At 39.8% G+C, this 27754-nt stretch overlaps 2 protein-coding genes across 2 annotated transcripts in view; one reads left to right on the top strand and one right to left on the bottom strand.

The window, feature by feature from the left end:
• Positions 1-6117, bottom strand: part of homer2 (homer scaffold protein 2) — an 81057-nt gene extending 74940 nt beyond the window's left edge. The window contains exon 1 of the mRNA XM_062963224.1: positions 5773-6117. Within this exon, the coding sequence (XP_062819294.1) occupies positions 5773-5930 (158 nt within the window). The 5' untranslated portion in view covers positions 5931-6117. The remainder of the gene's footprint in view (positions 1-5772) is intronic.
• Positions 6118-6162: 45 nt separating this feature from the next.
• Positions 6163-27293, top strand: ramac (RNA guanine-7 methyltransferase activating subunit). The gene is made up of 4 exons (XM_062963225.1): positions 6163-6262; positions 23959-23999; positions 25412-25708; positions 26442-27293. The coding sequence occupies exons 3-4, from the start codon at positions 25431-25433 to the stop codon at positions 26632-26634; spliced, it is 471 nt and encodes a 156-aa protein (XP_062819295.1). The 5' UTR covers positions 6163-6262; positions 23959-23999; positions 25412-25430; the 3' UTR covers positions 26635-27293.
• The last annotated feature ends 461 nt before the right edge of the window (positions 27294-27754 follow it).

The following is a 27754-nucleotide window of genomic DNA, read 5'->3' as shown; positions in this document are numbered from 1 at the left end:
TAATAAAACCATCCAACATTCCAACTCTGTCAAGAGAGCCAGTTACCATGGAAAGCCGTTGTCGTATGCTCACTTGAGAGGACATGCAAGAGACACCATTTGGGTTTACTTCGGGTGAATGAGACTCTGAGATTAGGCTAGACTTCCAATCCATCATGTTGCTATTTCACAGGTAGTTTTTTTTTTTTGGGGGGGGGGGGGGTAGAGACTGAACACACATTGCAACAATGAATACGAAATAATACGAATACGAATCAATACGAATACAACATGATAATGGAGCAGAACACTATACATACCCTGTTTCCCCGAAAATAAGACATCCCCAGAAAATAAAACCTAGTAGAGCTTTTGCTGAATTGCTAAATATAAGGCCTCCCCCAAAAGTAAGACCTAGCAAAGTTTTTGTTTGGAAGCATGTCCGCCAAACAGAACAGAGCATGGAGGACCGTTAAATGTATATACCATAGATTGTTGTACATAGAAATACAGTGTTCCCTCACTTATTGCTGGGGTTAGGCTCTAGGACCACCCACAATAAGTGAAAACCCACAAAGTAGGGACACTATATTTATTTTAATATTTATACATTATTTAAGTACAGTAGAGTCTCACTTATCCAACATAAACGGGCCGGCAGAATGTTACACTTATCCAACATAAACGGGCCGGCACAAATTAAGCACCAAAACATCATGTTAGACAACAAATTTGGCAGAAAAAGTAGTTCAATACGCAGTAATGCTATGTAGTAATTACTGTATTTATGAATTTAGCTCCAAAATATCACGATATATTGAAAACATTGACTACAAAAATGCGTTGGATAATCCAGAACGTTGGATAAGCGAGTGTTGGATAAGTGAGACTCTACTGTAGTTATACACTATTTTAAGTCTTTGTCAACCAATTGTGTGTTCATAAATCGCTTCCTTCTCCTCCTGTTGCCACTTGGGCTCCTTTTCTCTCCCTTTGGCTTCTCCTTCCTCCCTTCCTTAGGTTGTAAATTGTAATTTTTTTATGATTTATAATAGTCTTTTAGAGTTATTGAAAAACCACGAAACAGCGAATCCGCAAAAAGTGAACCACGAAGTAGTGAGGGAACACTGTAATGGTAGTAGTAACAAGAAATTCTTGATAGGATTCAGAGTTTGGTAATGCTGGTTTGTGATAACAACTACTGTACAGTATATAATAAATGTTCAGGTTTTTTTGTTGAACAATAAGATGGAAGAATAAGACATCCCCTGAAAATAAGACCTAGCGCATCTTTGGGAGCAAAAATAATATAAGACGCTGTCTTATTTTCGGGTAAACAGGGTAGAAGACTTTTTACAGGATTGAGAAAAAGGCTACTCGTGTGAGTGAGTGGCAACCTCAAATCAAGTCTCTGATAATAACTTGAAAATCTTGTGTAATTTGGCTCATTTTCTACGTTTCTGGTCTCTCAATACTGTTGAGAGCAGTGTGAGGTGTGTGGCCTTTAGAGCCTTACAACTCATCACAACCTGGGGATGTGGACCTTTTGACATGCCTCTCGGGTCTTTATAATATGCAAATGGCAACTACGATGCCACATGTTTTGTATCTCAAAAACTAGAGCTGATAGAAGGAAACTGGTGCAATTTTTTGGAATCAGCAGGTCGAACCTACTCAGACCACTGAGTCCGACCACTGAGTCCTACCACTGAGAGGTCACGCTTGGCCTTTTCACTTCAACTGATTCATTAAGGTGGCACTTTCTTCCTGCCAGCAAAGGTCAGCCTGATCCTAGAGCTGCATATTTGGAAGCAAACGAGACTGTGCTCCGTAGGGCTTGTTCCAGCGAAATGTGCACAGAAATGAAAGCTCACAGCAGAATCCTCCTGAGAAGCAAGACTCATAGAATTAGGCTCGGAAAGTCCTTATGAAATCGCAGCCTTAGTGCTAAAGTACTCAGCTGAAATCAAGGGGATGAGAAGATGTTGCAGGAGGATGGAAACAACTCCAGTGTGCTGCAATGGTTAAAGCAAGGGTCCCCAAACTAAGGCCCGGGGGCCGGATGCGGCCCTCCAAGGTCATTTACCTGGCCCCCACCCTCGGTTTTATAATATAATATATTGTATATACATATAATATTGATAATATTATAATGCAATACAATATAACACTAATAATAATACCATATAATAATATCAATTATATATTCTATATTACATATAATATTACTAATAATATTACAGTATAGTGGTATAGTTCAATATAGCAATATATAATGCTAATATTGTGCTATGCTAATAATATAATATATTGTATGTACATATAATTTTTAAGCCACTCTGAGTGCCCTTTGGGGTGAGAAGGGTGTGATACAAATGTAGTAAATAAATGCAGTAAATAAATAAATAAATAATAAATAAATTTTAGGCTTAGGCTCGCCCAAAGTCTGAAATGACTTGAAGGCACACAACAACAACAACAACAACAACAATCCTAATTAACTTGACTATCTCATTGGCCAGAAGCAAGACCACACTTCCCATTGAAATCCTGATAAATGTATGTTGGTTAAAATTGTTTTTTATTTTTAAATAATGTATTGTTCTTTCATTGTTCTTCTTCTTGTTGTTGTTTTTGCACTACAAATAAGACATGTGCAGTGTGCATCGGAATTTGTTTGTATTTTTTTTTCAAATGATTAAGTGAGACTCTACTGTAGTTTTTTTTTATTATCCTGCATTACATTTGACATGGTCTGATCTAAGGTCTACGTACAAGGCTCTTGGAAGAATGGAATTGAGTAGCTATATATTTTAAGCTTGTATAATGTGTTTTTTTATTAATTACTGTTAATCATTTTAGATACATTGTTGATTTTTATTGATTGTATTTGGGCATTGAGTTTTGCCAGTTGGTGTAAGCCGCCTTGAGTTCCCTCAGGTGAGAAAGGCGAGATAAAAATGTTGTAAACAAATAATAAATAAATAAAAATAAAATGAACAAAATATGGCTATCATTACAGTAGAGTCTCACTTATCCAACACTCGCTTATCCAAGGTTCTGGATTATCCAACACATTTTTGTAGTCCATGTTTTCAATATATTGTGATATTTTGGTGCTAAATTTGTAAATACAGTAATTACAACCTAACATTACTGCGTATTGAACTACTTTTTCTGTCAAATTTGTTGAAAATCATGATGTTTTGGTGCTTAATTTGTAAAATCATAACCTATTTTGATGTTTAATATGCTTTTTCTTAATCTCTCTTTATTATCCAACATATTCGCTTATCCAACGTTCTGCCGGCCCGTTTATGTTGGATAAGTGAGACTCTACTGTATTTACAAACTCTAAAATCAGGACAGTAAATAAAGAACAACACTCAGAAAACAGGAATTCCAGACAGGAAACAATCAGGGCCAGCTGACACCTCTCAACAAAGGATTCCCCCCAGGCAGGAATAAGACAGGCTTTGAAGCTGCAAGGATATTCAATGCTAATCAAGGTGGCCAATTGCAACATTCACACTTGCCTTCAACAGACAAGAGTGATTTCTCCCACTCTGGACGTTCTATAGATATATCAACCCCACTTGCCTAGTTTCCAACAAACCTCACAACCTCCGAGAATGCCTGCCATAGATGTGGGTGAAACGTCAGGAGAGAATGCTTCTGGAACATGGCCATACAGCCACTTGTGCATTTGGACTTCTTTTCCCCGTCACTTTTCATGTACTAAAATCTTCCTGTCCTAGTCGGAGGTCAATGCCACTGATGCTGCCACAAATATATAAACCGCACTTGCCTAGTTTTCAACAGATCTCACAACCTCTGAGGATGCCTGCCACAGATGTGGGCGAAACGTCAGGAGAGAATGCTTCTGGAATATGGCCTGACAGCCCAAAAAACTCACAGACATCCAGTGATTCCGGCTATGAAAGCCTTTGACAACGCATTTTTCCACTGCTGTTGAAGAGACTCTGGTTCACATTCCTATGAAATGGCCCTAGGCCATTCATGCACTCATAGTACTGTAAAGGTAAAATGCGGGTGACAAAAGGTCTGTGTCTGCCACGTTATCGGAGAACAGGCAGTACATAAAGGGAAATTTTAAAAAAGGGAACTGCCACCTGTGTCAATCTTGGCAAACAAAAGTGCTGTGTGGGCTTGTTTACTTCCTCTTTCTATCTTATTAAATTTGCATCCCCAAAAGCTGTTGGGCATTGGGTGCATCTCTGACATGTATGCCGAGTTGGATTGAGCCGCTTTCAACACAATGGCCAACTGTGAAGGCAACTATACTAAAATGTTGTTCTTTGCTGTATGCCAGATGTTTGCAACAACAATGTAAGGCAAAACTACAGTAGAGTCTCACTTATCCAAGCTTCACTTATCCAAGCTTCTGGATTATCCAAGCCATTTTTGTAGTCAATGTTTTCAATACAGTAGAGTCTCACTTATCCAACATAAACGGGCCGGCAGAATGTTGGATAAGCGAATATGTTGGATAATGAGGAGGCATTAAGGAAAAGCCTATTAAACATCAAATTAGGTTATGATTTTACAAATGAAGCACCAAAACATCATGTTAGACAACAAATTTGGCAGAAAAAGTAGTTCAATACGCAGTAATGCTATGTAGTAATTACTGTATTTACGAATTTAGCACCAAAATATCACGATATATTGAAAACATTGACTACAAAAATGCGTTGGATAATCCAGAACGTTGGATAAGCGAGTGTTGGATAAGTGAGACTCTACTGTATATCGTGGTATTTTGGTGCTAAATTCGTAAATACAGTAATTACTACATAGCATTACTGAGTATTGAACTACTTTTTCTATCAAATTTGTTGTATAACATGATGTTTTGGTGCTTAATTTGTAAAATCATAACCTAATTTGATGTTTAATAGGCTTTTCCTTAATCCCTCCTTATTATCCAACATATTCGTTTATCCAACGTTCTGCCGGCCCGTTTATGTTGGATAAATGAGACTCTACTGTATATCCGTTTATGCCGTTTACAACTGGTTCCCGGGTTTTATCCCAGTTTCGGTAACCCTTCTTCTGGTAAGCGGCAAATGTTTTATAATTTCTTTATTGATGGCTCTGCTTCAGGTATTATGTTTGCAGTATCAATATGCTGCTGTGGATTTTGTGGTGCGAGCCTTTCTGTTAAAGTTGTCCACATGCTTGTGGATGTGGAGGAAACCATGAAAATGAACAAAATCTGTCTACCAGTATTAAAAACCTCAAAAATCAGACCAGTAGATGGGAAGAAACACTCTGAGGGCAGAGGAGCCCCAAGGACGGCTAATGACTCTGAACAAAGGATGCCCCCCAGGCAAGAGACAAACCTTTCCAATGCTAATTAGGGTGATTAACTGAAACATTGACGCTGGCTTCCAACTGACAAAGGACTCTTGTCACACCCTGGATATATATTTTTACCTTCCTTGCCTAGTTTATCCATGCCTCACAACCTCTGAAGATGCCTGCCATAGATGTGGGCGAAACGTCAGGAGAGAATGCTTCTGGAACATGGCCACACAGCCCGAAAGACATACAACAACCCTGTGATCCCGGCCATGAAAGCCTTCGACAACACAAAGTTATTATTTTGGACTCCAGCTCCAACAGCCTGGGGTCCCTTGCTTTTCCCCCTCAGCCGCTGAATGCTCTTCTCCGAAGGAGAAAGAAGGAGCAAGTCTCCCGCCAAGCGGACTCTCCGGACGCCCATTCCCTTCGCTTCGGTCCCCTTCGCTGCCCGGCTGGCTCACTCACCCCATCTCTCGGCCCTTCTCTCCGCCGGCCAAGCCCGCCTGCAGCGCCGGGGGCGAGAGGGCGCTGGACGGCAGCGGCGGGGTCTCTCCTCCGCCTCGCTCCGCTCCTCCTCCTCCTCCGGCGGCAGGGAAAGCCGGGCGCGTCCCCACTTCGCACATCGCCTTCGGGGGCTTTTACATAAGAGAAGACTCCCTGGGCTCGCCTTGCGCCTGGCGCCGGACTCTTCCTCGCCTTCGCTGGGGATCCAGCTCTGGAAGGAGGAGGAGGAGGAGCTTCAGGCCCCGCCTCCCTCCCGCCTAGTCCCGCCCACTTCTCCCTCCGCCTTCATCAGCTGCTGCCTCCTCTTCGGACACTCTGCTGCTGCTGCTCATCGGACTCTATGGGAGGCGGAAAGGGGCGGGGCTTGCGGGAAAGGCCCCGCCCCCGGCTCCCACGCGCCCCCGCCCCCTCCCCTTCTTGGGCAGCAGAAACCCACGTGCGTTTCATAAAGGTATCACATCCTCCCCCAATTGCATGCACCCTTCACATCTTATCACTCTGAATATATCTTGCATTCCCCCCAGTTGCATGCACCCTTCACATCTTATTATTCTGAATATATCTTGCATTCTGCCAATTGCATGCACCCTTCACATCTTATTATTCTGAATATATCTTGCATTCTGCCAATTGCATGCACCCTTCACATCTTATCACTCTGAATATATCTTGCATTCCCCCCAGTTGCATGCACCCTTCACATCTTATTATTCTGAATATATCTTGCATTCTGCCAATTGCATGCACCCTTCACATCTTATTATTCTGAATATATCTTGCATTCTGCCAATTGCATGCACCCTTCACATCTTATTATTCTGAATATATCTTGCATTCTGCCAATTGCATGCACCCTTCACATCTTATCACTCTGAATATATCTTGCATTCCCCCCAGTTGCATGCACCCTTCACATCTTATTATTCTGAATATATCTTGCATTCTGCCAATTGCATGCACCCTTCACATCTTATTATTCTGAATATATCTTGCATTCTGCCAATTGCATGCACCCTTCACATCTTATTATTCTGAATATATCTTGCATTCTGCCAATTGCATGCACCCTTCACATCTTATTATTCTGAATATATCTTGCATTCTGCCAATTGCATGCACCCTTCACATCTTATTATTCTGAATATATCTTGCATTCTGCCAATTGCATGCACCCTTCACATCTTATTATTCTGAATATATCTTGCATTCTGCCAATTGCATGCACCCTTCACATCTTATCACTCTGAATATATCTTGCATTCTGCCAATTGCATGCACCCTTCACATCTTATTATTCTGAATATATCTTGCATTCTGCCAATTGCATGCACCCTTCACATCTTATTATTCTGAATATATCTTGCATTCTGCCAATTGCATGCACCCTTCACATCTTATTGTTCTGAATATATCTTGCATTCTGCCAATTGCATGCACCCTTCACATCTTATTATTCTGAATATATCTTGCATTCTGCCAATTGCATGCACCCTTCACATCTTATTATTCTGAATATATCTTGCATTCTGCCAATTGCATGCACCCTTCACATCTTATCACTCTGAATATATCTTGCATTCTGCCAATTGCATGCACCCTTCACATCTTATTGTTCTGAATATATCTTGCATTCTGCCAATTGCATGCACCCTTCACATCTTATTATTCTGAATATATCTTGCATTCTGCCAATTGCATGCACCCTTCACATCTTATTATTCTGAATATATCTTGCATTCTGCCAATTGCATGCACCCTTCACATCTTATCACTCTGAATATATCTTGCATTCTGCCAATTGCATGCACCCTTCACATCTTATCACTCTGAATATATCTTGCATTCTGCCAATTGCATGCACCCTTCACATCTTATTATTCTGAATATATCTTGCATTCTGCCAATTGCATGCACCCTTCACATCTTATTATTCTGAATATATCTTGCATTCTGCCAATTGCATGCACCCTTCACATCTTATTATTCTGAATATATCTTGCATTCTGCCAATTGCATGCACCCTTCACATCTTATCACTCTGAATATATCTTGCATTCTGCCAATTGCATGCACCCTTCACATCTTATTGTTCTGAATATATCTTGCATTCTGCCAATTGCATGCACCCTTCACATCTTATTATTCTGAATATATCTTGCATTCTGCCAATTGCATGCACCCTTCACATCTTATTATTCTGAATATATCTTGCATTCTGCCAATTGCATGCACCCTTCACATCTTATCACTCTGAATATATCTTGCATTCTGCCAATTGCATGCACCCTTCACATCTTATTGTTCTGAATATATCTTGCATTCTGCCAATTGCATGCACCCTTCACATCTTATTATTCTGAATATATCTTGCATTCTGCCAATTGCATGCACCCTTCACATCTTATTGTTCTGAATATATCTTGCATTCTGCCAATTGCATGCCATGCACCCTTCACATCTTATCATTCTCAATATATGTTTTTGCATTCCCCCAATTGCATGCACACTTCAATTCTTATCATTCTCAATATATTTATTTGTTTGTTTTGCATTCTCAATATGTTTTGCATTCCCCAATTGCATGCACACTTCAATTCTTATCATTCTCAATATATTTATTCTCAAAATATGTTTTGCATTCTCAATATATGTTTTGCATTCCCCAATTGCATGCACACTTCAATTCTTATCATTCTCAATATATTTATTTATTTGTTTTGCATTCTCAATTTGTGTCTTTGCATTCCCCCAATTGCATGCACACTTCAATTCTTATCATTCTCAATATATTTGTTTGTTTTGCATTCTCAATATATGTTTTGCATTCCCCAATTGCATGCACACTTCAATTCTTATCATTCTCAATATATTTATTCTCAATATATGTTTTGCATTCTCAATATATGTTTTGCATTCCCTCAATTGCATGCACACTTCAATTCTTATTCTCAATATATTTATTTGTTTGTTTTGCATTCTCAATATATGTTTTGCATTCTCCCAATTGCATGCACACTTCAATTCTTATCATTCTCAATATATTTATTCTCAAAATATGTTTTGCATTCTCAATATGTTTTGCATTCTCCCAATTGCATGCACACTTCAATTCTTATCATTCTCAATATATTTATTCTCAAAATATGTTTTGCATTCTCAATATATGTTTTGCATTCCCCAATTGCATGCACACTTCAATTCTTATCATTCTCAATATATGTTTTGCATTCCTCCCAATTGCATGCACCCTTCACATCTTATTCTGAATATGTTTTGCATCGCCCCAATTGCATGCCATGCACCCTTTACATTTATTTATTTATTTACAGTATTTATATTCCGCCCTTCTCACTCCGAAGGGAACTCAGGGCGGATCACATTATACACATAAAGGGCAAACATTCAATGCCCATATACACATAGAACCGAGACAGAGACAGACGCAGAGGCAATTTAACCTTCTCCTGAGGAGATGTTTGATTCCGACCACAGGGGGGAGCAGCTGCTTCATTATCCACTGTGACGGCACTTCCTCATTCCAACGTCGTAAATTAGTTAAATTTGCCTCCCCACTTTATAAGTGGTACCTTATTTCCTACTTGATAGATGCAACTATCTTTCGGGTCGCTAGGTCAGCAACGAGCAGGGGCTATTTTTTATTTTTTAATTGACGGGTGCTTCTGGAACATGGCCATGCAACCTGGAAAACTATCAGCAACCCAGTGATTCCAGCCATTAAAGCCTTCGACAACATATAAAATAGCTTTTTTTGTACACGTGGATTGTATACTGTGGTCAACAGTGCTGGCAGGCCACATATTGTTGATTTTTATGTCAGAGATTGCCGGCCAGTGGAAATGTGGGCATGGGCTGCAATTGGCTCCTGGGCTGGCTCTAGTTCTTCTAGTGCAACTCTATGGTAGTTGAACATAACAGTCATGCTTGAAAATATAGAAATTCCTAGAATGAACACCTCTTTAGAAATCTCTAGGTCCACCAATGCAATTACAGTAGTCTCACTTATCCAACATAAACGGGCCGGCAGAATGTTGGATAAGCGAATATGTTGGATAATAAGGAGGGATTAAGGAAAAGCCTATTGCACATCAAATTAGGTTATGATTTTACAAATTAAGCACCAAAACATCATGTTATACAAAAAATTTGACAGAAAAAGTAGTTCAAAATGCAGTAATGCTATGTAGTAATTACTGTATTTACAAAGTTAGCACCAAAATATCACAATGTATTGAAAACATTGACTACAAATATGCATTGGATAATTCAGAACGTTGGATAAGCAAGTGTTGGATAAGTGAGACTCTACTGTAGTTCAATATGCAGTAATGCTATGTAGTAATTACAGTAGAGTCTCACTTATCCAACATAAACGGGCCGGCAGAATGTTGGATAAGTGAATATGTTGGATAATAAGGAGAGATTAAGAAAAACCCTATTAAACATCAAAATAGGTTATAATTTTACAAATTAAGCACCAACACATCATGTTATACGACAAATTTGACAGAAAAGGTAGTTCGTTACACATTAATGCTATGTAGTAATTACTGTATTTACGAATTTAGCACCAAAATATCATGATATATTGAAAACATTGACTACAAAAATGCGTTGGATAATCCAGAATGTTGGATAAGCAAGTGTTGGATAAGTGAGACTCTACTGTAGTTCAATATGCAGTACTGCTATGTAGTAGTTACTGTATTTACAAAGTTAGCACCAAAATATCATGATGTATTGAAAACATTGACTACAAAAATACATTGGATAATTCAGAACGTTGGATAAGCGAATGTTGGATAAGTGAGACTCTACTGTACTTCAATATGCAGTAATGCTATGTAGTAATTACTGTATTTACGAATTTAGCACCAAAATATCATGATATATTGAAAACATTGACTACAAAAATGCGTTGGATAATCCAGAATGTTGGATAAGCGAGTGTTGGAGAAGTGAGACTCTACTGTAGTTCAATATGCAGTAATGCTATGTAGTAATTACTGTATTTACAAAGTTTGCACCAAAATATCATGATGTATTGAAAACATTGACTACAAAAATGCATTGGATAATTCAGAACGTTGGATAAGCGAATGTTGGATAAGTGAGACTCTACTGTACTTCAATATGCAGTAATGCTATGTAGTAATTACTGTATTTACGAATTTAGCACCAAAATATCACGATATATTGAAAACATTGACTACAAAAATGCGTTGGATAATTCAGAACGTTGGATAAGTGAGACTCTACTGTAGTTCAATGTGCAGTAATGCACATTGATTACTATATTTACGAATTTAGCACCAAAATATCACGATGTATTGAAAACATTGACTACAAAAATGCATTGGATAATCCAGAAGCGAATGTTGGATAAGTGAGACTCCACTGTATATTGGAATTCACCATGGAGTCACTCTGGAAAATGTAGAAATTCCTGGAAAAAAATAATATTTTTCCCACTTTCATTGGGGTCCTATGCCCCTCACCCCAGTGAATCAGAGGATTGACTGTATTTTTTTAAAGGTCACTTCCATGCTACAAGAATCTGCCGACTGTGCAGAACCAGGTTGAAATTCCACCCAGGTAGCGATATCGCAGAGGAGCTCCGGCCGCTTAATGTCACCGGAGCCCCGAGATGGAATTACATCTGTCCCGTTGTGCTTCATGCTAAGACACTTCGAGCATTTACTGTAATGCCGAGACAGGCTTTCAGAAATGTCGAGTGCACATTTTGAAAAGCCTTCCAAGATAAGCAGATGCGCCGCTCTGACATTTGAAACAAATGTGGTCCATGAGATTTTATTTTCTAGTGAGAGCTTGTTAGACCATCAAGAGTCTAATATATCTTCCAGAGATTTTAAATAATTGCCATTCAGCCTGCTTGAAGGAGATTTAAAGGCCATGATCATCAAGCCATATTTGCCCATAGCAGTGGTATACCCTGTTTCCCCGAAAATAAGACAGTGTCTTATATTAATTTTTGCTCCCAAAGATGCGCTAGGTCTTATTTTCAGGGGATGTCTTATTTTTCCATAAAGACGAATTCACATTTATGGTTGAATTTTTAAAAATGAAAATGTATTATCTACTGTACAGTAGTTGTCATCACAAAATAGCATAACCAAACTGTGAATCCTTTCAAGAATTTCTATATTATATTGTATTGCTCTACTGTTTTAAAATTACTGTTTTAAATTTCTGTTTGTATGTAAATTTATGTTGTTGTTGGGCTTGTCCCTGTGTAAGCTGCCCTGAGTCCCTTCTGGGAGATGGAGGTGGGATACAAGAATAAAGTTATTATTATATTATTTTTATTATTTCTTGTTACAGTAGAGTCTCACTTATCCAACACTCGCTTATCCAACATTCTGGATTATCCAACACATTTTTGTAGTCAATATTTTCAATACATCGTGGTATCTTGGTGCTAAATTTGTAAATACAGTAGAGTCTCACTTATCCAAGCCTCGCTTATCCAAGCCTCTGGATAATCCAAGCCATTTTTGTAGTCAATGTTTCCAATATATCATGATATATTGGTGCTAAATTCGTTAATACAGTAATTACAACATAATATTACTGCGTATTGAACTACTTTTTCTGTCAAATTTGTTGTATAACATGAAGTTTTGGTGCTTAATTTGTAAAATCATAACCTAATTTGATGTTTAATAGACTTTTCCTTGATCAGTCCTTATAATCCAAGCTATTCACTTATCCAAGCTTCTGCCGGCCCGTTTAGCTTGGATAAGGAGACTCTACTGTACAGTAGTTACTACACAGCATTACTGTGTATTGAACTACTTCTTCTGTCAAATTTGTTGTATACCATGATGTTTTGGTGCTTAATTTGTAAAATCATAACTTAATTTGATGTTTAATAGGCTTTTCCTTAATCTCTCCTTATTATCCAACATATTCGCTTATCTAACATTCTGCCGGCCTGTTTACGTTGGATAAGCGAGACTCTACTGTATATTATTATTATTATTATTATTATTATTATTTCTTGTTACTACCTTTATTTACACGTACAACAATCTATGGCATGTACATTTACCGATCCTGCATGCTTCCAAACAAAAACTTTACTAGGTCTTACTTTCAGGGGAGGCCTTATATTTAGCAATTCAGCAAAACCTCTACTAGGTCTTATTTTCTGGGGATGTCTTATTTTAGGGGAAACAGGGTAGGACTCAATTGAACAGTTTTTCAAGAGCTTCCTTCCAACAGGAAACTTGCAATCCTATGCAGAGATGGGACTTGTTTTAGCAGCCAGTAGTAAGGAATGCTGGAAGCTGTAGTCTATCAACATCAGGCAAATCACAGCATTCCCATCCGTGTTCCAATTCATGTCTATTCAAGACTGAGTCCTGTTGTGTTCCATGGGACTTTCTCCCAGGTAAATCTCAGTTTGGTGTGTTTATTTTATTAATACAGTAGAGTCTCACTTATCCAACATAAACGGGGCGGCAGAATGTTGGATAAGCGAATATGTTGGATAATAAGGAGGGATTAAGGAAAAGCCTATCAAACATCAAATTAGGTTATGATTTTACAAATTAAGCACCAAAACATCATGTTATACAACAAATTTGACAGAAAAAGTAGTGCAATATGCAGTAATGCTATGTAGTAATTACTGTATTTACGATTTTAGCACCAAAATATCACGATGTATTGAAAACATTGACTACAAAAATGCGTTGGATAATCCAGAACGTTGGATAAACAAGTGTTGGATAAGTGAGACTCTACTGTGATTAAAAGATAAAGGTTTCCCCTGATGTTAAGTCCAGTCATGTCTGACTCTAAGGGTTGGTGCTCATCTCCATTTCTAAGCTGAAGAGCCGGCGTTGTCCGTAGACACCTCCAAGGTCATGGAGGTGACCGCATGGAGTGCCGTTAATAATTATTAATGATTAATTATCTATTGATTGTTTACTTCATTGTGTTGTCGAAGGCTTTCATGGCTGGAATCACTGGGTTTCTGTGAATTTCCAGAGTTGTATGGCCATGTTCGAGAAGCACTCTTTCCTGACGTTTCGCCCACATCTATGGCAGGCATGCACAGAGGTTGTGAGGTCTGTTGGAAACTAGGCAAGCGGGGCTTATATATCCAGGGTGGGAAAAAAACCTCTTGTCTGATTTAGATAAGTGTAAATGTTGCAATTGGCCAGCTTAATTAGCATTGCAGCTTCAAAGCCTGGCTGCTTCCTGGCTTTGTTGGAAGGTGATTAGCTAAAATCAGGACAGTAAATAAAGAACAAAACACAAAAACAGGGGAATTTCAGCCAAGAAACAATCTGGGCCGGTTAATCACCTCCCAACAAAGGATTCCCCCAGGGAGGAAGCAGCCAAGCTTTGAAGCTACGAGGCCATTCAATGCTAATCAAGATGATCCATTGCAACATTCATACTTGCCTCCAACAGACAAGAGTTCTTTATCCCACAGATACAGTAGAGTCTCACTTATCCAAGCCTCGCTTATCCAAGCTTCTGGATTGTCCAAGCCATTTTTGTAGTCAATGTTTTCAATATATCGTGATATTTTTGTACTAAATTCATAAATACAGTAATTACAACATAACATTACTGTGTATTGAACTACTTTTTCTGTCAAACTTGTTGTATAACATGATGTTTTGGTGCTTAATTTCTAAAATCATAACCTAATTTGATGTTTAATAGGCTTTTCCTTAATCCCTCCTTATTATCCAAGATATTCGCTTATCCAAGCTTCTGCTGGCCCGTTTAGCTTGGATAAGTGAGACTCTACTGTATCTGTGGGATAAAGAACTCTCTACTTAGATTGGGTACTATGTTTGTTCAAACTCATCAATTCATTATGCCGGCCCGTTTATGTTGGATAAGTGAGACTCTACGGTATATATCTATATATATAAATGAGTGATGGCATCACGGCAACCAACAAAACAACAAAATTACAGGCCCCCCAACCTCGAAATTTGACAACACAACCCATCATCCATGCCTCTAGGTTGATACAACAAAAAGAGAAGAAAAATAAAGTCCTAATTAGAGGGATAGGAATAATTGTTTTTATGCAATTGCTGCCAGTTAGAGGACTAATCTCTGCCCACTTGGTCTCCTAGCAACCAACTCAGCCCAGGGGACAGGCAGATTTAGGCCTCAGGCCTCTTCCACAGATGATCTAATTTGCACTGATTATAAATGGGTTATATAGCTGTGTGGAAGGGCCTTGAGTCTACACTGCCATATAATCCGGCTCTTCAGCTTAGAAATAGAGATGAGTACCAACCCCCAGAGTATGACTTTAACACCAAAATATCACAATATATTGAAAACATTGACTACAAAAATGGCTTGGATTATCCAGAGGCTTGGATAAGCGAGGCTTGGATAAGTGAGACTCTACTGTATATAAATCTCACTTGCCTAGTTTCCAACAAACCTCACAACCTCTGAGGATGCCTGCCCTAGATGTGGGTGAAACGTCAGGAGAGAATGCTTCTGGAGCATGGTTATACAGTCTGGAAAACTCACCGCAACCCATTTACTTTATTGTTATCCTGACTTTCACCTCATATAGGCACTCAAGGCGGCTAACAGTAAATATGTCACCATATATTTAAAACCACATTAAAATATGAGCCTGATGATTACAAATAAGTACACTTATAATGTCCTTAAAGATACAAATATTAAAACATCAAAATATATTTTAAAACCTCCAGAATCCCACGCATGTCAAACCCAGAAGTACATTCCATCAGTTCCCGATGACAGAGATGTCTGTCTGGGAAAGGAATGGAAAGTATACAAGGAAAGGCAATGCAATGCAGCTAGGCGGAAACCAGCATAATTTTCAGCCTAATTAAACCGTTTTGCTTGGCAATATATATATACATTTTTTCTCACATATCAATTTGCATGTAGCTTGGGCGTTTTGAAATCTCCGTCTCTTGTCACCATCTGTAATTCAAATCCCCGTGGCTTAAAGTAATTGCAGACATCTGTTTAAAATATTCATCTCTTCTGTGGCATGAGAGATTCATAATCCGAGCTCGGCTAATAAAAGCGGGGCTATATTTCAAAGCAGCCGGAGACAGTTCAAAATCAACTCCGAAAGGACATCTTCTTCTATGCGTCTTTGCGTAAAATGTAAAGTTTGGAAAATTACTGTATGAAGATATAACACCTAGGACTCGGTATGCGATTTGACGGTTTGCTTGATGGCTTCTATGTAGAGGATGAATCCCATTTTCTGTTAAAACAGGCATGGGCAAACTTGGGCCCTCCAAGTGTTTTGGACTACAACTCCCACAATTCCTAACAGCCTATCGGCTGTTAGGAATTGTGGGAGTTGCAGTCCAAAACACCTGGAGGGCCCAAGTTTGCCCATGCCTGAGCTAGAAAGCCCCTAACTCTGATGAATTAGGAGAACTGACTCACTGTACATGTTGCTTCTCATGTAAACAAACCCAAACAACACCCCGCAAAGCAAGCCATTAATAAACAAGCACAAAACAGCCTGAATCACTATGACATGCTTACATTGTGCTTGTCACTGCACAATACTGATTGTAAGAAAAAGAGTGGAAGACTAGAAATATCCGTTTATGACAAACCAGAGTGCTTTTTGTTCCCCGTTAGAAAGCTAACCTTCACCCAAGTCTTTGCATGTGTTCATGTCCATCTGGTATGTGCCTGGCTCATCCTTCCTGTTGCTTAGTCCATCTGTTTTAAATTGACTTCCCAAATGCTACACGGTTACCATCCAACACACACACCAATAACATTTGATTTATCTGCATGAAACTAATAAGTCTCGAGTCTTGGAAAAAATCGTTAAAGAAGTGGTCTGCAATCAAACAAATGCGGTCATTGCTAATAGTCAACACGGATTTACCAAAAACATGTCATGCCAGACTAATCTGATCTCTTTTTTAAAATAATGTTACAAGTTGGGTAGATGCGGGGAATGCCGTGGATGTAGCGTATTTGGATTTCCGTAAAGCCTTCGACAAAGTCCCCCACGACCTTCTGGCAAACAAGTTAGTCAAATGTGGGCTAGACAAAACTACGGTTAGATGGATCTGAAATTGGCTAAGCGAACAAACCCAAAGGGTCTCACCAATGCGTCATCTTCATCATGGAAAGAAGTCACGAGTGGAGTGCCGCAGGGCTCCGTCCTGGGCCCGGTTCTGTTCGACATCTTTATTAACGACTTAGACGAAGGGTTAGAAGGCACGATCATCAAGTTTGCAGACGACACCAAACTGGGAGGGAGAGCCAACACTCCAGAAGACAGGAGCAGAATTCAAAACGATCTTGACAGACTAGAGAGATGGGCCGAAACTCACAAAATGAAGTTCAATGGGGACAAATGCAAGACACTCCACTTCGGCAGAAAAAATGGAAATCAAAGATACAGAATGCCTGGCTTGACAGCAGTACGTGTGAAAAAGACCTTGGAGTCCTCATGGACAACAAGTTAAACATGAGCCTACAATGTGATGCGGCAGCGAAAAAAGCCAATGGGATTTTGGCTTGCATAAATACGAGTATAGAGGCTAAATCCAGGGAAGTCCTGCTCCCCCTCTATTCTGCCTTGGTCAGACCACACCTGGAATCACACTGTGTCCAATTTTGGGCACCGCAGTTGAAGGGAGATATTGACAAGCTCGAAAGCGTCCAGAGGAGGGCAACTAAAATGATCAAGGGTCTGGAGAACAAGCCCTATGAGGAGCGGCTTAAAGAACTGGGCATGTTTAGCCTGCAGAAGAGAAGGCTGAGAGGAGACATGATAGCCATGTACAAATACGTGAGGGGAAGTCATAGGCAGGAGGGAGCAAGCTTGTTTTCTGCTGCCCTGCAGACTAGGATGCGGAACAATGGCTTCAAACTACAGGAAAGGAGATTCCACCTGAACATCAGGAAGAACTTCCTCACAGTGAGGGCTGTTCAGCAGTGGAACTCTCTGCCCCAGACTGTGGTGGAGGCTCCTCCTTTGGAGGCTTTTAAGCAGAGGCTGGATGGCCATCTGTCGGGGGTGTTTTGAATGAGATTTTCCTGCTTCTTGGCAGGACTGGATGGCCCGTGAGGTCTCTTCCAACTCTACGATTCTATCTCTATCTATCTATCTATCTATCTATCTATCTATCTATCTATCTATCTATCTATCTATCTTTTTCCATGCTGATCCAATAGTTCCTCAACCTAATGTTGATGTCTATTATCTAACACTGCAAGAGCCTCTCCGGAGGTTTTGAAGCCAAAGATGGATGGCCATCCGCTGGGAGGGCTTTAGTTGTGTATTCCTGCATGAAAAGGGTTGGTATCTTCTATTTTTATACTGTGAATTGTGTACTATGTATTTTTTGTTCATTTTATTTCAGTGGTGTTGCCGGGCTTTGCCCCATGTGAGCCGCCCCGAGTCCCCAAGGGGAGATGGTGGCGGGATATAAAAATAAAATAATAATAATAATAATAATAATAATAATAATTTTTGCAGGTTTGTGATCCCACCAGTTCTTTACTGCTGGGAGGTGGTACTTGAGGCATAAGTTCCAATGAATCATTAGGGCCACATGGTTGTACCTCTGTTTGTAGTCTGTCTGTGCGATTTTCTTACAGCAGCTGAGGATATGATCCATGGTTTTGTCGGTTTCCTTGCACAGTCTGCATTTTGGGTCGTTATTATTATTATTATTATTATTAATATATTCCCCAACTCCTGAGAGAGCACCGTGTATCCCAAAACACGCCCAGTTATACTCCACCAAGTGTGGCCCAAACTTACTGGCCTTAATGGGCACCACCAGCATATAATGGGTTTCATGAGCAGTAGAAAATGGGACAGAGAGTCGTCTCAGGTATTTGAATTCTTCCATTGATTTTAATGTGTGAGAGTGTCTCAGGTAGCAACAGCATTACATTTCAATATGCATATTATTATTTGGTGCTTGAGCATAAACTTTTGTGGTCAGGTGTAGTCTACAGGAGCTGGTGCCAAGTAAAACTTGTTAGTCTTGTGCTACGAGATTCTTTGCCGCATCTGTAACAGAAATGTGGCACAGCAATGGAGGGAGGTTACCCGTTGTCTCTCGCACAATCCACTCCTCTGACTTTATCTGCTTACAAATCAGCCTGTGTTTGACGAAGCCAAGTTTCTGGTGTCTCTATCAGCTGTGACTGGATGATTCAAACATTCACACTGCAAAGATGCAATCGTAATTTTCTCTCTGCCCTTTAGGAAATTACTAGCTTATGTACTCAGCATTGCCTGAGTTAGGTAGTTTGAGTTGGCTATGATAGGTAACGGCGCTCCATGCAGTCATGCCGGCCACATGACCTTGGCGGTGTCTGTGGACAACGCCGGCTCTTCGGCTTAGAAATGGAGATGAGCACCAACCCCCAGAGTCGGTCATGACTGGACTTAACGTCAGGGGAAAATCTTTACCTTTTTACTATGATAGGTATGTGTGCAAAGTGTTGTTGGAGGCTTTCATGGCTGGAATCACTGGATTGCTGTGAGTTTTCCGACCATGTTCCAGAAGCATTCTCTCCTGAGGTTTCACCCACATCTATGAATTTATGAATTAGTCTCCTGTTTTAATATTGTATGTTTTTTGTATGCTTTTTGCTGATTTTAACGATTGTTTTATTGCTATTGATGTTTTACTGGTATAATTGTTTTATAGTCGTGCTATTGATATTGATTGTCTTATCGGGCTAGGCCCCATGTAAGCCGCCCCGAGTCCCTTCGGGGAGATGGGGCGGGGTATAAAAATAAAGTTATTATTATTATTATTATTATTATTATTATTATTATTGTTATTATTATTGTTGTTATTATTATTATTATTATTATTATTATTATTATTATTATTATTATCTATGGCAGGCATCCCCAGAAGTTGTGAGGTTTGTTTGAAACTAGGCAAGTGAAGTTTATATATCTGTGAAATGTCCAGGGTGGGAGAACTCTTGTCTGCCTGAGGCAAGTGTGAATGTTGCAAATTGGCCAACTTGATTAGCATTGAATGGCCTTGCAGCATCAAAGCCTGGCTGCTTCCTGCCTGGGGGTATCCTTTGTTAGGAGGTGCAAAGTATGGTCCTGATTCATCGTGGGTCAGATTCACATGACTCTCCCGATGTGGGTGGACTGCAATGCCCATCACTACTCTTTGTCTTGGAGTCTGGTGGATGCTTCTTCCTTGGAGGCTTTTAAACAGAGGCTGGATTGTGATCGAGGTGACCCCCCCCCCCCCCCCCAGGACTTTGTAAAAGATAGTTCAAAAATCAAGGCTTTATGTCCTATATTTCATATATTTATAGCAGAAGGTGATTGAGATTTTTACTGGAATTTACTGTGATTTACTAAAATCCCTGCACAAAAGGTGTTTGACCTTTTAGCTTGAGGCAAGAGATAACAGGATGGCCATCTGTCAGGGATGCTTTGATTGTTGGATGAAGAACAATATTCAGAAAATGGGAATTCCAGACAGGAAACAATCAGATTCAGATAACACCTCTCAACAAAGGATTCTCCCAGGAAGGAAGCAGCCAAGCTTTGAAACTGCAAGGCCATTCAATACTAATCAAGGTGACCAATTGCAACATTCACACTTGCCTCCAACAGACAAGAGTTATTTTTCCCCACCCTGGACATTATTCCACAGATATATAAACCCCACTTGCTTAGTTCCCAACAGGCCTCACAACCTTTGAGGATGCCTGCCATAGATGTGGGCAAAACATCAGGAGAGAATGCTTCTGGAACATGGCCAGACAGCCCAGAAAACTCACAGCAACCCAATACAGTAGAGTCTCACTTATCCAACATAAACGGGTTGGCAGAATGTTGGATAAGTGAATATGTTGGATAATAAGGAGATATTAAGAAAAACCCTATTAAACATCAAAATAGGTTATGATTTTACAAATTAAGCACCAAAACATCATGTTATACAACAAATTTGACAGAAAAAGTAGTTCATTACACATTAATGCTATGAAAATAAGATTTTGTCGGCAAACAGATGGTCAGCTGCCTGTCCTCCCATCCTTTTTGCCTTGTTTTTATTTATGTTGCACTTTGAAATGGTCATATGACTGGTCAAACAAATAAATTATTATTATTATTATTATTATTATTATTATTATTACATTAATGCTATGTAGTAATTACTGTATTTACGAATTTAGCACCAAAATATCATGATATATTGAAAACATTGACTACAAAAATGCGTTGGATAATCCAGAATGTTGGATAAGTGAGACTCTACTGTACTATCATTCCATGTTTAGTGAACAGAAGGGAAGAGTGAGATCCTATGCTTGGACAGGGACTATCTACATAAAAAGATATCAAGAACGGTTACAGATGCCTTTTTCGTGTCTGTTCTTCCGCTGAGAAGCAAAGTAGTTTTTTAAACTCAAGCAGTTAACATTTAAAGGTCACTGTTTAGAAAAGTGCTCTTCCAGCGGGCGCCGTATTGAAAATTCAGTCTTATCAGGACAACTGGGACTTTTGTTCTTTGTGCTACTTTAAAAGCCTTTCTAATGTGTGCACACTGGTCTCCAAACATGATGTTGATTTAAAAACTCTATCGATTCCAGTAGGAGCTCTGAGACAGCTGGAAGTAAATAGAATTTACTTCCTACCTAGAATTGTTCCCTAAAAGCTTTTCTTGATGGAAACTGAACAGAGTTAAGTCCCTTAGTTGGAGCAGAGATTCACTGCTTTGCCTCAGATGCTCTTCTGTATTTATGATTCTGGGATTTCCATCCCAATAGGAATACCATAATAATAAATAATAAACTTTATTTTTATATCCTGCCCCATATCCCCGAAGGGACTTGGGGCGGCTCACAACAGGGACAAGCCCGAAACAACAACAACATATTTGACATAAACTTAAAACATTCCAACAATACACAAAATAAAATAATGGACAAATACATTACAATCCAATAAAGCAGTGTACAAAGCTGAAACCAAGTGCTCCAAGATTTAAAAAAAAAAACCCTTCAGGCAATGTCAGAATTTGTTCCTGTACAAATAAATTTCATTTCTGAAACTTGTTAATGTTTTGCTCCTTCCAGTAGATTTCCAGTGACTAAAACCTTTTTATTCCCACTCCTCCAGTGGGTTCATATTTAATCCAGTATATTCAACAACGAACTGGATCAATTGCTTTCCTGTGTGCCTCTACCATTTTGGGAGTAAAAATGTCCACCAAAGTAAACATCCATATTATTTCCAGATTCACGAGAAGGGCAAGAAAAAAGAAACGTTAGCATTAAAACAAAGTACAGTAGAATCTCACTTATCCAAGCTAAACAGGCCAGCAGAAGCTTGGATAAGCGAATATCTTGGATAATAAGGAGGGATTAAGGAAAAGCCTATTAAACATCAAATTAGGTTATGATTTTACAAATTAAGCACCAAAACATAATGTTAAACAACAAATTAGACAGAAAAAGTAGTTCAATACGCAGTAATGTTATGTTGTAATTACTATATTTACGAATTTGGCACCAAAATATCAATATATATTGAAAACATTGACTACAAAAATGGTTTGGATTATCCAGAGGCTTGGATAAGCGAGGCTTCGATAAGTGAGACTCTACTGTAATAGGCAAAATTATAGGCATTTTAGTGCCTATAATTCAAAATAAATAATAATTAAGAAGGCTATATGAAATGTGGCACTAGACTGGAAATGATTTTGCCCAGTTTGTTTTATGATTTTATTGTTGTATTTTAATATGTTTTTACTAATGTTTTTATTATTTCTATGTTAATTTTATTTTCATTTGCATGTGGTTTTTCCCGTTTGATGTGTTTTATGTTCCTGATTGTATTTGTTTGGGCTTTCACCCCGACTCCCTTTGGGGAGATGGAGGCGGGGTATAAGAATAAAGATTATTATTATTATTATTATTATTATTATTATTATTATTATTATTATTATTATTATTATCATCAAGCCCTGCATGTTACATGATGTGCTCTGCACACAAGTTGAATAGGTAGGGTGAAAGTATGCAGCCCTGCCGTAAATAAATAAATATACAGTAGAGTCTCCCTTATCCAAGCCTCGCTTATCCAAGCCTCTGGATAATCCAAGCCATTTTTGTAGTCAATGTTTTCAATATATCATGATATTTTGGTGCTAAATTCGTAAATACAGTAATTACAACATAACATTACTGCGTATTGAACTACTTTTTCTGTCAAATTTGTTGTATAACATGAAGTTTTGGTGCTTAATTTGTAAAATCATAACCTAATTTGATGTTTAATAGGCTTTTCCTTAATCCCTCCTTATTATCCAAGATATTCGCTAATCCAAGCTTCTGCCGGCCTGTTTAGCTTGGATAAGTGAGAGTCTACTGTATAACCAGCAGAGCTGCCGAACTAGTCAAAAGGTTGGCGGTTCGAATCCAGGGAGCAGGGTGAGCTCTCGCTGTCAGCCCCAGCTTCTACCAACCTAAAGGTAAAGGTTTCCCCTGACATTAAGTCCAGTCGTGTCCGACTCTGGGGGTTGGTGCTCATCTCCATTTTTAAGCCGAAGAGCCGGCGTTGTCCATAGACACCTCCAAGGTCATGTGGCCGGCATGACTGCATGAAACGCCGTTACCTTCCCGCCGGAGCAGTACCTATTGATCTACTCACATTTGCATGCCAACCTAGCAGTTCGAAAACATGCAAATGTGAGTAGATCAAGGTGACGGCGCTCCAGGCAGTCATGCCAATGGCCACATGACCTTGGAGGTGTCTACGGACAACGCCGGCTCTTCGGCTTAGAAATGGAGATGAGCACCAACCCACAGAGTCGGACACGACTGGACTTAATGTCAGGGGAAAACCTTTACCTATGAATTGACAGCACTTGCATGGCTAGGGCTCAATGCTATAGAATCCTGAGAGTGGTATAGTTTGCAAAGGCACCAGTATTCTCCGGCAGCGAATGCTGAAGACTTTTAAAATCCACAATCCCCGTGCTTGCCTAATACTTGAGTGCTGCAGTGCCAACACGCGCTTCTCTTCGCCGTCGAAAGAGGGCGCCCGCGAGGCCTGCCTTTTTTCCCTCTCTCTCTCTCTCTCCTCCGTAGAGCCGCGCAAAGAGCCGGAAGCGGAAGTAGCTGGGCAGAAGGTAAGCAGGACTCCTTGCTCTTTGTCTCTCCTGCGATGTTGTTTACATGTAACCTCTGATAGGTTTAGTTTGGGCTAGTCAGAGTATATTGGTTGCCCAAGGCTTTCATGGCCGGAATCACTGGATTGCTTTGAGTTTTTCGGGCTATATGGCCACGTTCCAGTAGCATTCTCTCCTGACGTTTCGCCTGCATCGGTGTCTGGCATCTTCAGAAAACTGTTGGGAGGTGAGGCAAGTGGAATAATGTCCAGGGTGGAAGAAAGAATGCTTGTCTGTCTAAAGCAAGTGTGAATGTTGCAATTAGCAAGCTTGATTAGCATTGAGTAGCCTTGCAGCTGCAAATTCAATCAGTATGGAGCCTCCCTTGGCCTAGGGGATAAGATCCTCGTGACTTGAAGGTTGGGTTGCTGACCTGAAGGCTGCCAGGTTCGAATCCCACCCGGGGAGAGCGCGGATGAGCTCCATCAGCTCCAGCTCCACGCGGGGACATGAGAGAAGCCTCCCACAAGGATGGTAAAAACATCAAAACATCCAGGCGTCCCCTGGACAACGTCCTTGCAGACGGCCAGTTCTCTCACTCCAGAAGCAACTCCAGTTGCTCCTGACACGAAAAAAAAGTCAATCAGTGAGGGTATTGGCATAGAGGTAGCCAGGCCTCTGTTGCCTGGAGGCACCCTCTGTTTGGGATGTGTTAACTGGCACTTGATTAAAAAAACTCTAAAATCAGAATAGTAAATAAAGAACAACACTCTGAAAACAGAGGAATTACAAACATGAATCAGTCAGGGGCAGCTAACACCTCCAAGGCAGGAATGAAGCTTCCAAGCCATTAATGCTAATCAAGGTGAATAATTACAACATCCAACAGACAAGAGTTTTTTTCTCCCACCCTGGACCTTCCACAGATATATAAACCTCCCTTGCTTAGCTTTCCAATATGCCTGACAACCTCTGAGGATGCCTGCCATATTTGTGGGTGAAACATCAGAAGAGAATGCTACTGGAACATGGCCATACAGTCCAGAAAACTCACAGCAACCCAAGGTATATTTGTCTTGTCTGTAGCATAAAGACTGTTGTTAGGTGACGTGGCCCTCTGTAATATCACTGGGTAAGAAAGGTGATCTGTATGAGAGGAAAGAGAGGAAGAAAAAAGGAAAGTGAAAAAGAAAGAAGGGGGGAAGAAAGAAAAAGGGAAAGGATGAGAAAGGAGAAAAGATAGGGGCGGGAAGGAGAAAGAAAGCATGAATGCAGGGGGTATATACCTTAGTGTGGTTGATATTTATATACTAGCCAGGTTAGCTTTTTATATATATCTGGGCTGTCAACATTCTCAACTCAATGATTTATACAAGTAGTTGATTTACAAAGATTGTCATAATAGCTTTTAAAAAAAACCTTTGTATGTATAGTATTAGCAGAGATTGCAGAATGGCTTCCACCACAGAGGCTCCTCAATATACTTCAGAAGACGAGGAAAACCAGAAGGATGTCCAGCCGCCTGAAGACCCACCTCCTGCAATCGAAGATAGCCTGAGCAGAGAACCCTGCGTTTCTGAGATTCTCCAAAAATATGAAAAGTTGTTTGCACATCGATTTACAGCAGAGGATGAAGAATATCAGAAATACGTCAAGCGTCCCGCAGACCAACCTCCTATAATACAAGACTGGAGAAGCAGATCGGGTGGAAACCAGCGATACAGAGATCGGTACTGGATTTTCCTTTTCTTTTTAGGAACTATAGGCCTTCTGTTGCAACTTTATGATCAACTTCTGCTGGGTGTTGATCACAGCATCATGCAGGATAACTGAAAGATTCTTAGAAAGAACATCTCTAGGAATTTCTAGGGCCTCCATATAATGACAGAATTTCTAGTCCCTCCACAGGGTGGTCAATAATTAGGGTAGTGGAGCTGTACCTTATTGCCAGAAGGAACTTTATGCTCCTTGTGTTTTAATATTTAATACATGTGGCACAGTGTGCTAACGTGCTGAGCTGCTGAACTTGCAGACAGAAAGGTCACAGGTCCGAATCCGGGGAGCGGAGTAAGTGCCCGCTGTTAGCTCCAGCTTCTGCCAACCTAGCAGTTCGAAAACATGCAAATGTGAGTAGATCAATAGGTACCGCTCCGGCGGGAAGGTAACGGCGTTCCATGCAGTCATGCAGGCCACATGACTTGGAGGTGTCTACGGACAACACCGTCTCTTTGGCTTAGAAATGGAGATGAGCACCAACCCCGAGTTGGACATGACTGGACTTAATGTCAGGGGAAACCTTTACCTTTACTTATCTTTCGTGTTTACATTTTTCAAAAATATCTATGATAAGTCTTTTTTAAAAAAAACTAATTTAATTATTTTTATTTGCCCTATATAAGAATGGATGTGTTGTTGCTTTGGAAGTAAATATGGTTGAACATGCGTCCTTCTCCCTTAATACAGATACAGAGACAACCGACAGTTTAAAGGCAGAGAAGACCGATACGACCGGCAAGGAGGCTACAGGTCCAACCAGTGGCAAGACAGAGGCTGGGGGAACAACTATTCCCAGCGCCGTCAAGGACAAATGTCCTTCTCTCAACATGGACGGCAGTCCCATTATGGCTATGGTTCATACTCCCAGGGCTATTACTAGTACGGTGTTTAGCATTGATTGTCCAGCATAACAAGTAGTTTCCTTGATTCCATCAGTTTTATCCTAGTTTCAATTTTTTTTAATCAAGAAAAGTCTTCTTTTTCAAAATCTTGAAATATTTTGCAGTCTATTTCAGGAAAGAAGATAGAGAATTTGAAACTGAAATTTAAAAAGCAAACTGTGAACTTGCTGCTTTGCCTTCCTTGTCACTCCATCCTATTATATGGATAAATATTGGATGTTTGGAGGGGATTTGCTTTGCTTCAGAAGCATTTGCATATCTGACATACATATTTTGTGGGAAGGATGATTAAAATCAGTAATACATCATGATAGAGAAATGTTGCTTTCTTGTTGCCTTTTTTATTGCTGATGAATAAGCTTTTGGTTTTTCCCCATTTGACTCGTCTGAAGTGCTGTTAATCCCTGTGGCACACTTGGTTTAAATTTCAGTTTAATTCGCAAACAGCCAATGAGCTGAAGTGTCAAACTGAGGTTAAAACCTTTGTGAAAGATGAACTATTTCATTTTGTTTTTACATGTATTGTCAATACACAGTGTCCTTTTAAGTTTATTATTCCTGCTGTCTTTCTTTTCTCAGAGAGCTTGCTGTTTGGACTGTTGTACAGTGTGGAATAAAATCCAGAGACTGAATGAAATTTTGGCCCTGTCTATTTCATCCTGTGAACTCTAGGGACTATTATTATTATTATTATTATTATTATTATTATTATTATTATTAATTTATTTGATACACAACAAGATCGTTATGCTGACTTTTGTACTGGATCACACATTGGACACTTCCTAAGTGTCTAGGACTGTGTGATGTATCAGCAAATAATGCATGCAGATCCAAGTAGGGTGGCCTTTTGCAGCTGGCAGTTGGTAATTTTGTCAGCGCCAATTATTTTTAAGAGCTGGCCAAGATCTTTAGGCACTGCGCTCAGTGTGCCAATCCCCACTGGGACCACCTTTACTGTCTTTGCAGTTTGATTATTAAATCCTCATATCGTGTCATTGAACCTATTGAACCTGATTGTATGACACAGCAAACAAGATAGATATGCTGGATTTCGTATCACAAAATCACAAGTCGAACACTTCCCAAGTGTCTACG

Source organism: Anolis carolinensis, unplaced genomic scaffold, assembly GCF_035594765.1.
Source record: "Anolis carolinensis isolate JA03-04 unplaced genomic scaffold, rAnoCar3.1.pri scaffold_11, whole genome shotgun sequence".
Classification (NCBI taxonomy): domain Eukaryota; kingdom Metazoa; phylum Chordata; class Lepidosauria; order Squamata; family Dactyloidae; genus Anolis; species Anolis carolinensis.
This window is presented reverse-complemented; position numbering and strand designations above follow the sequence as displayed.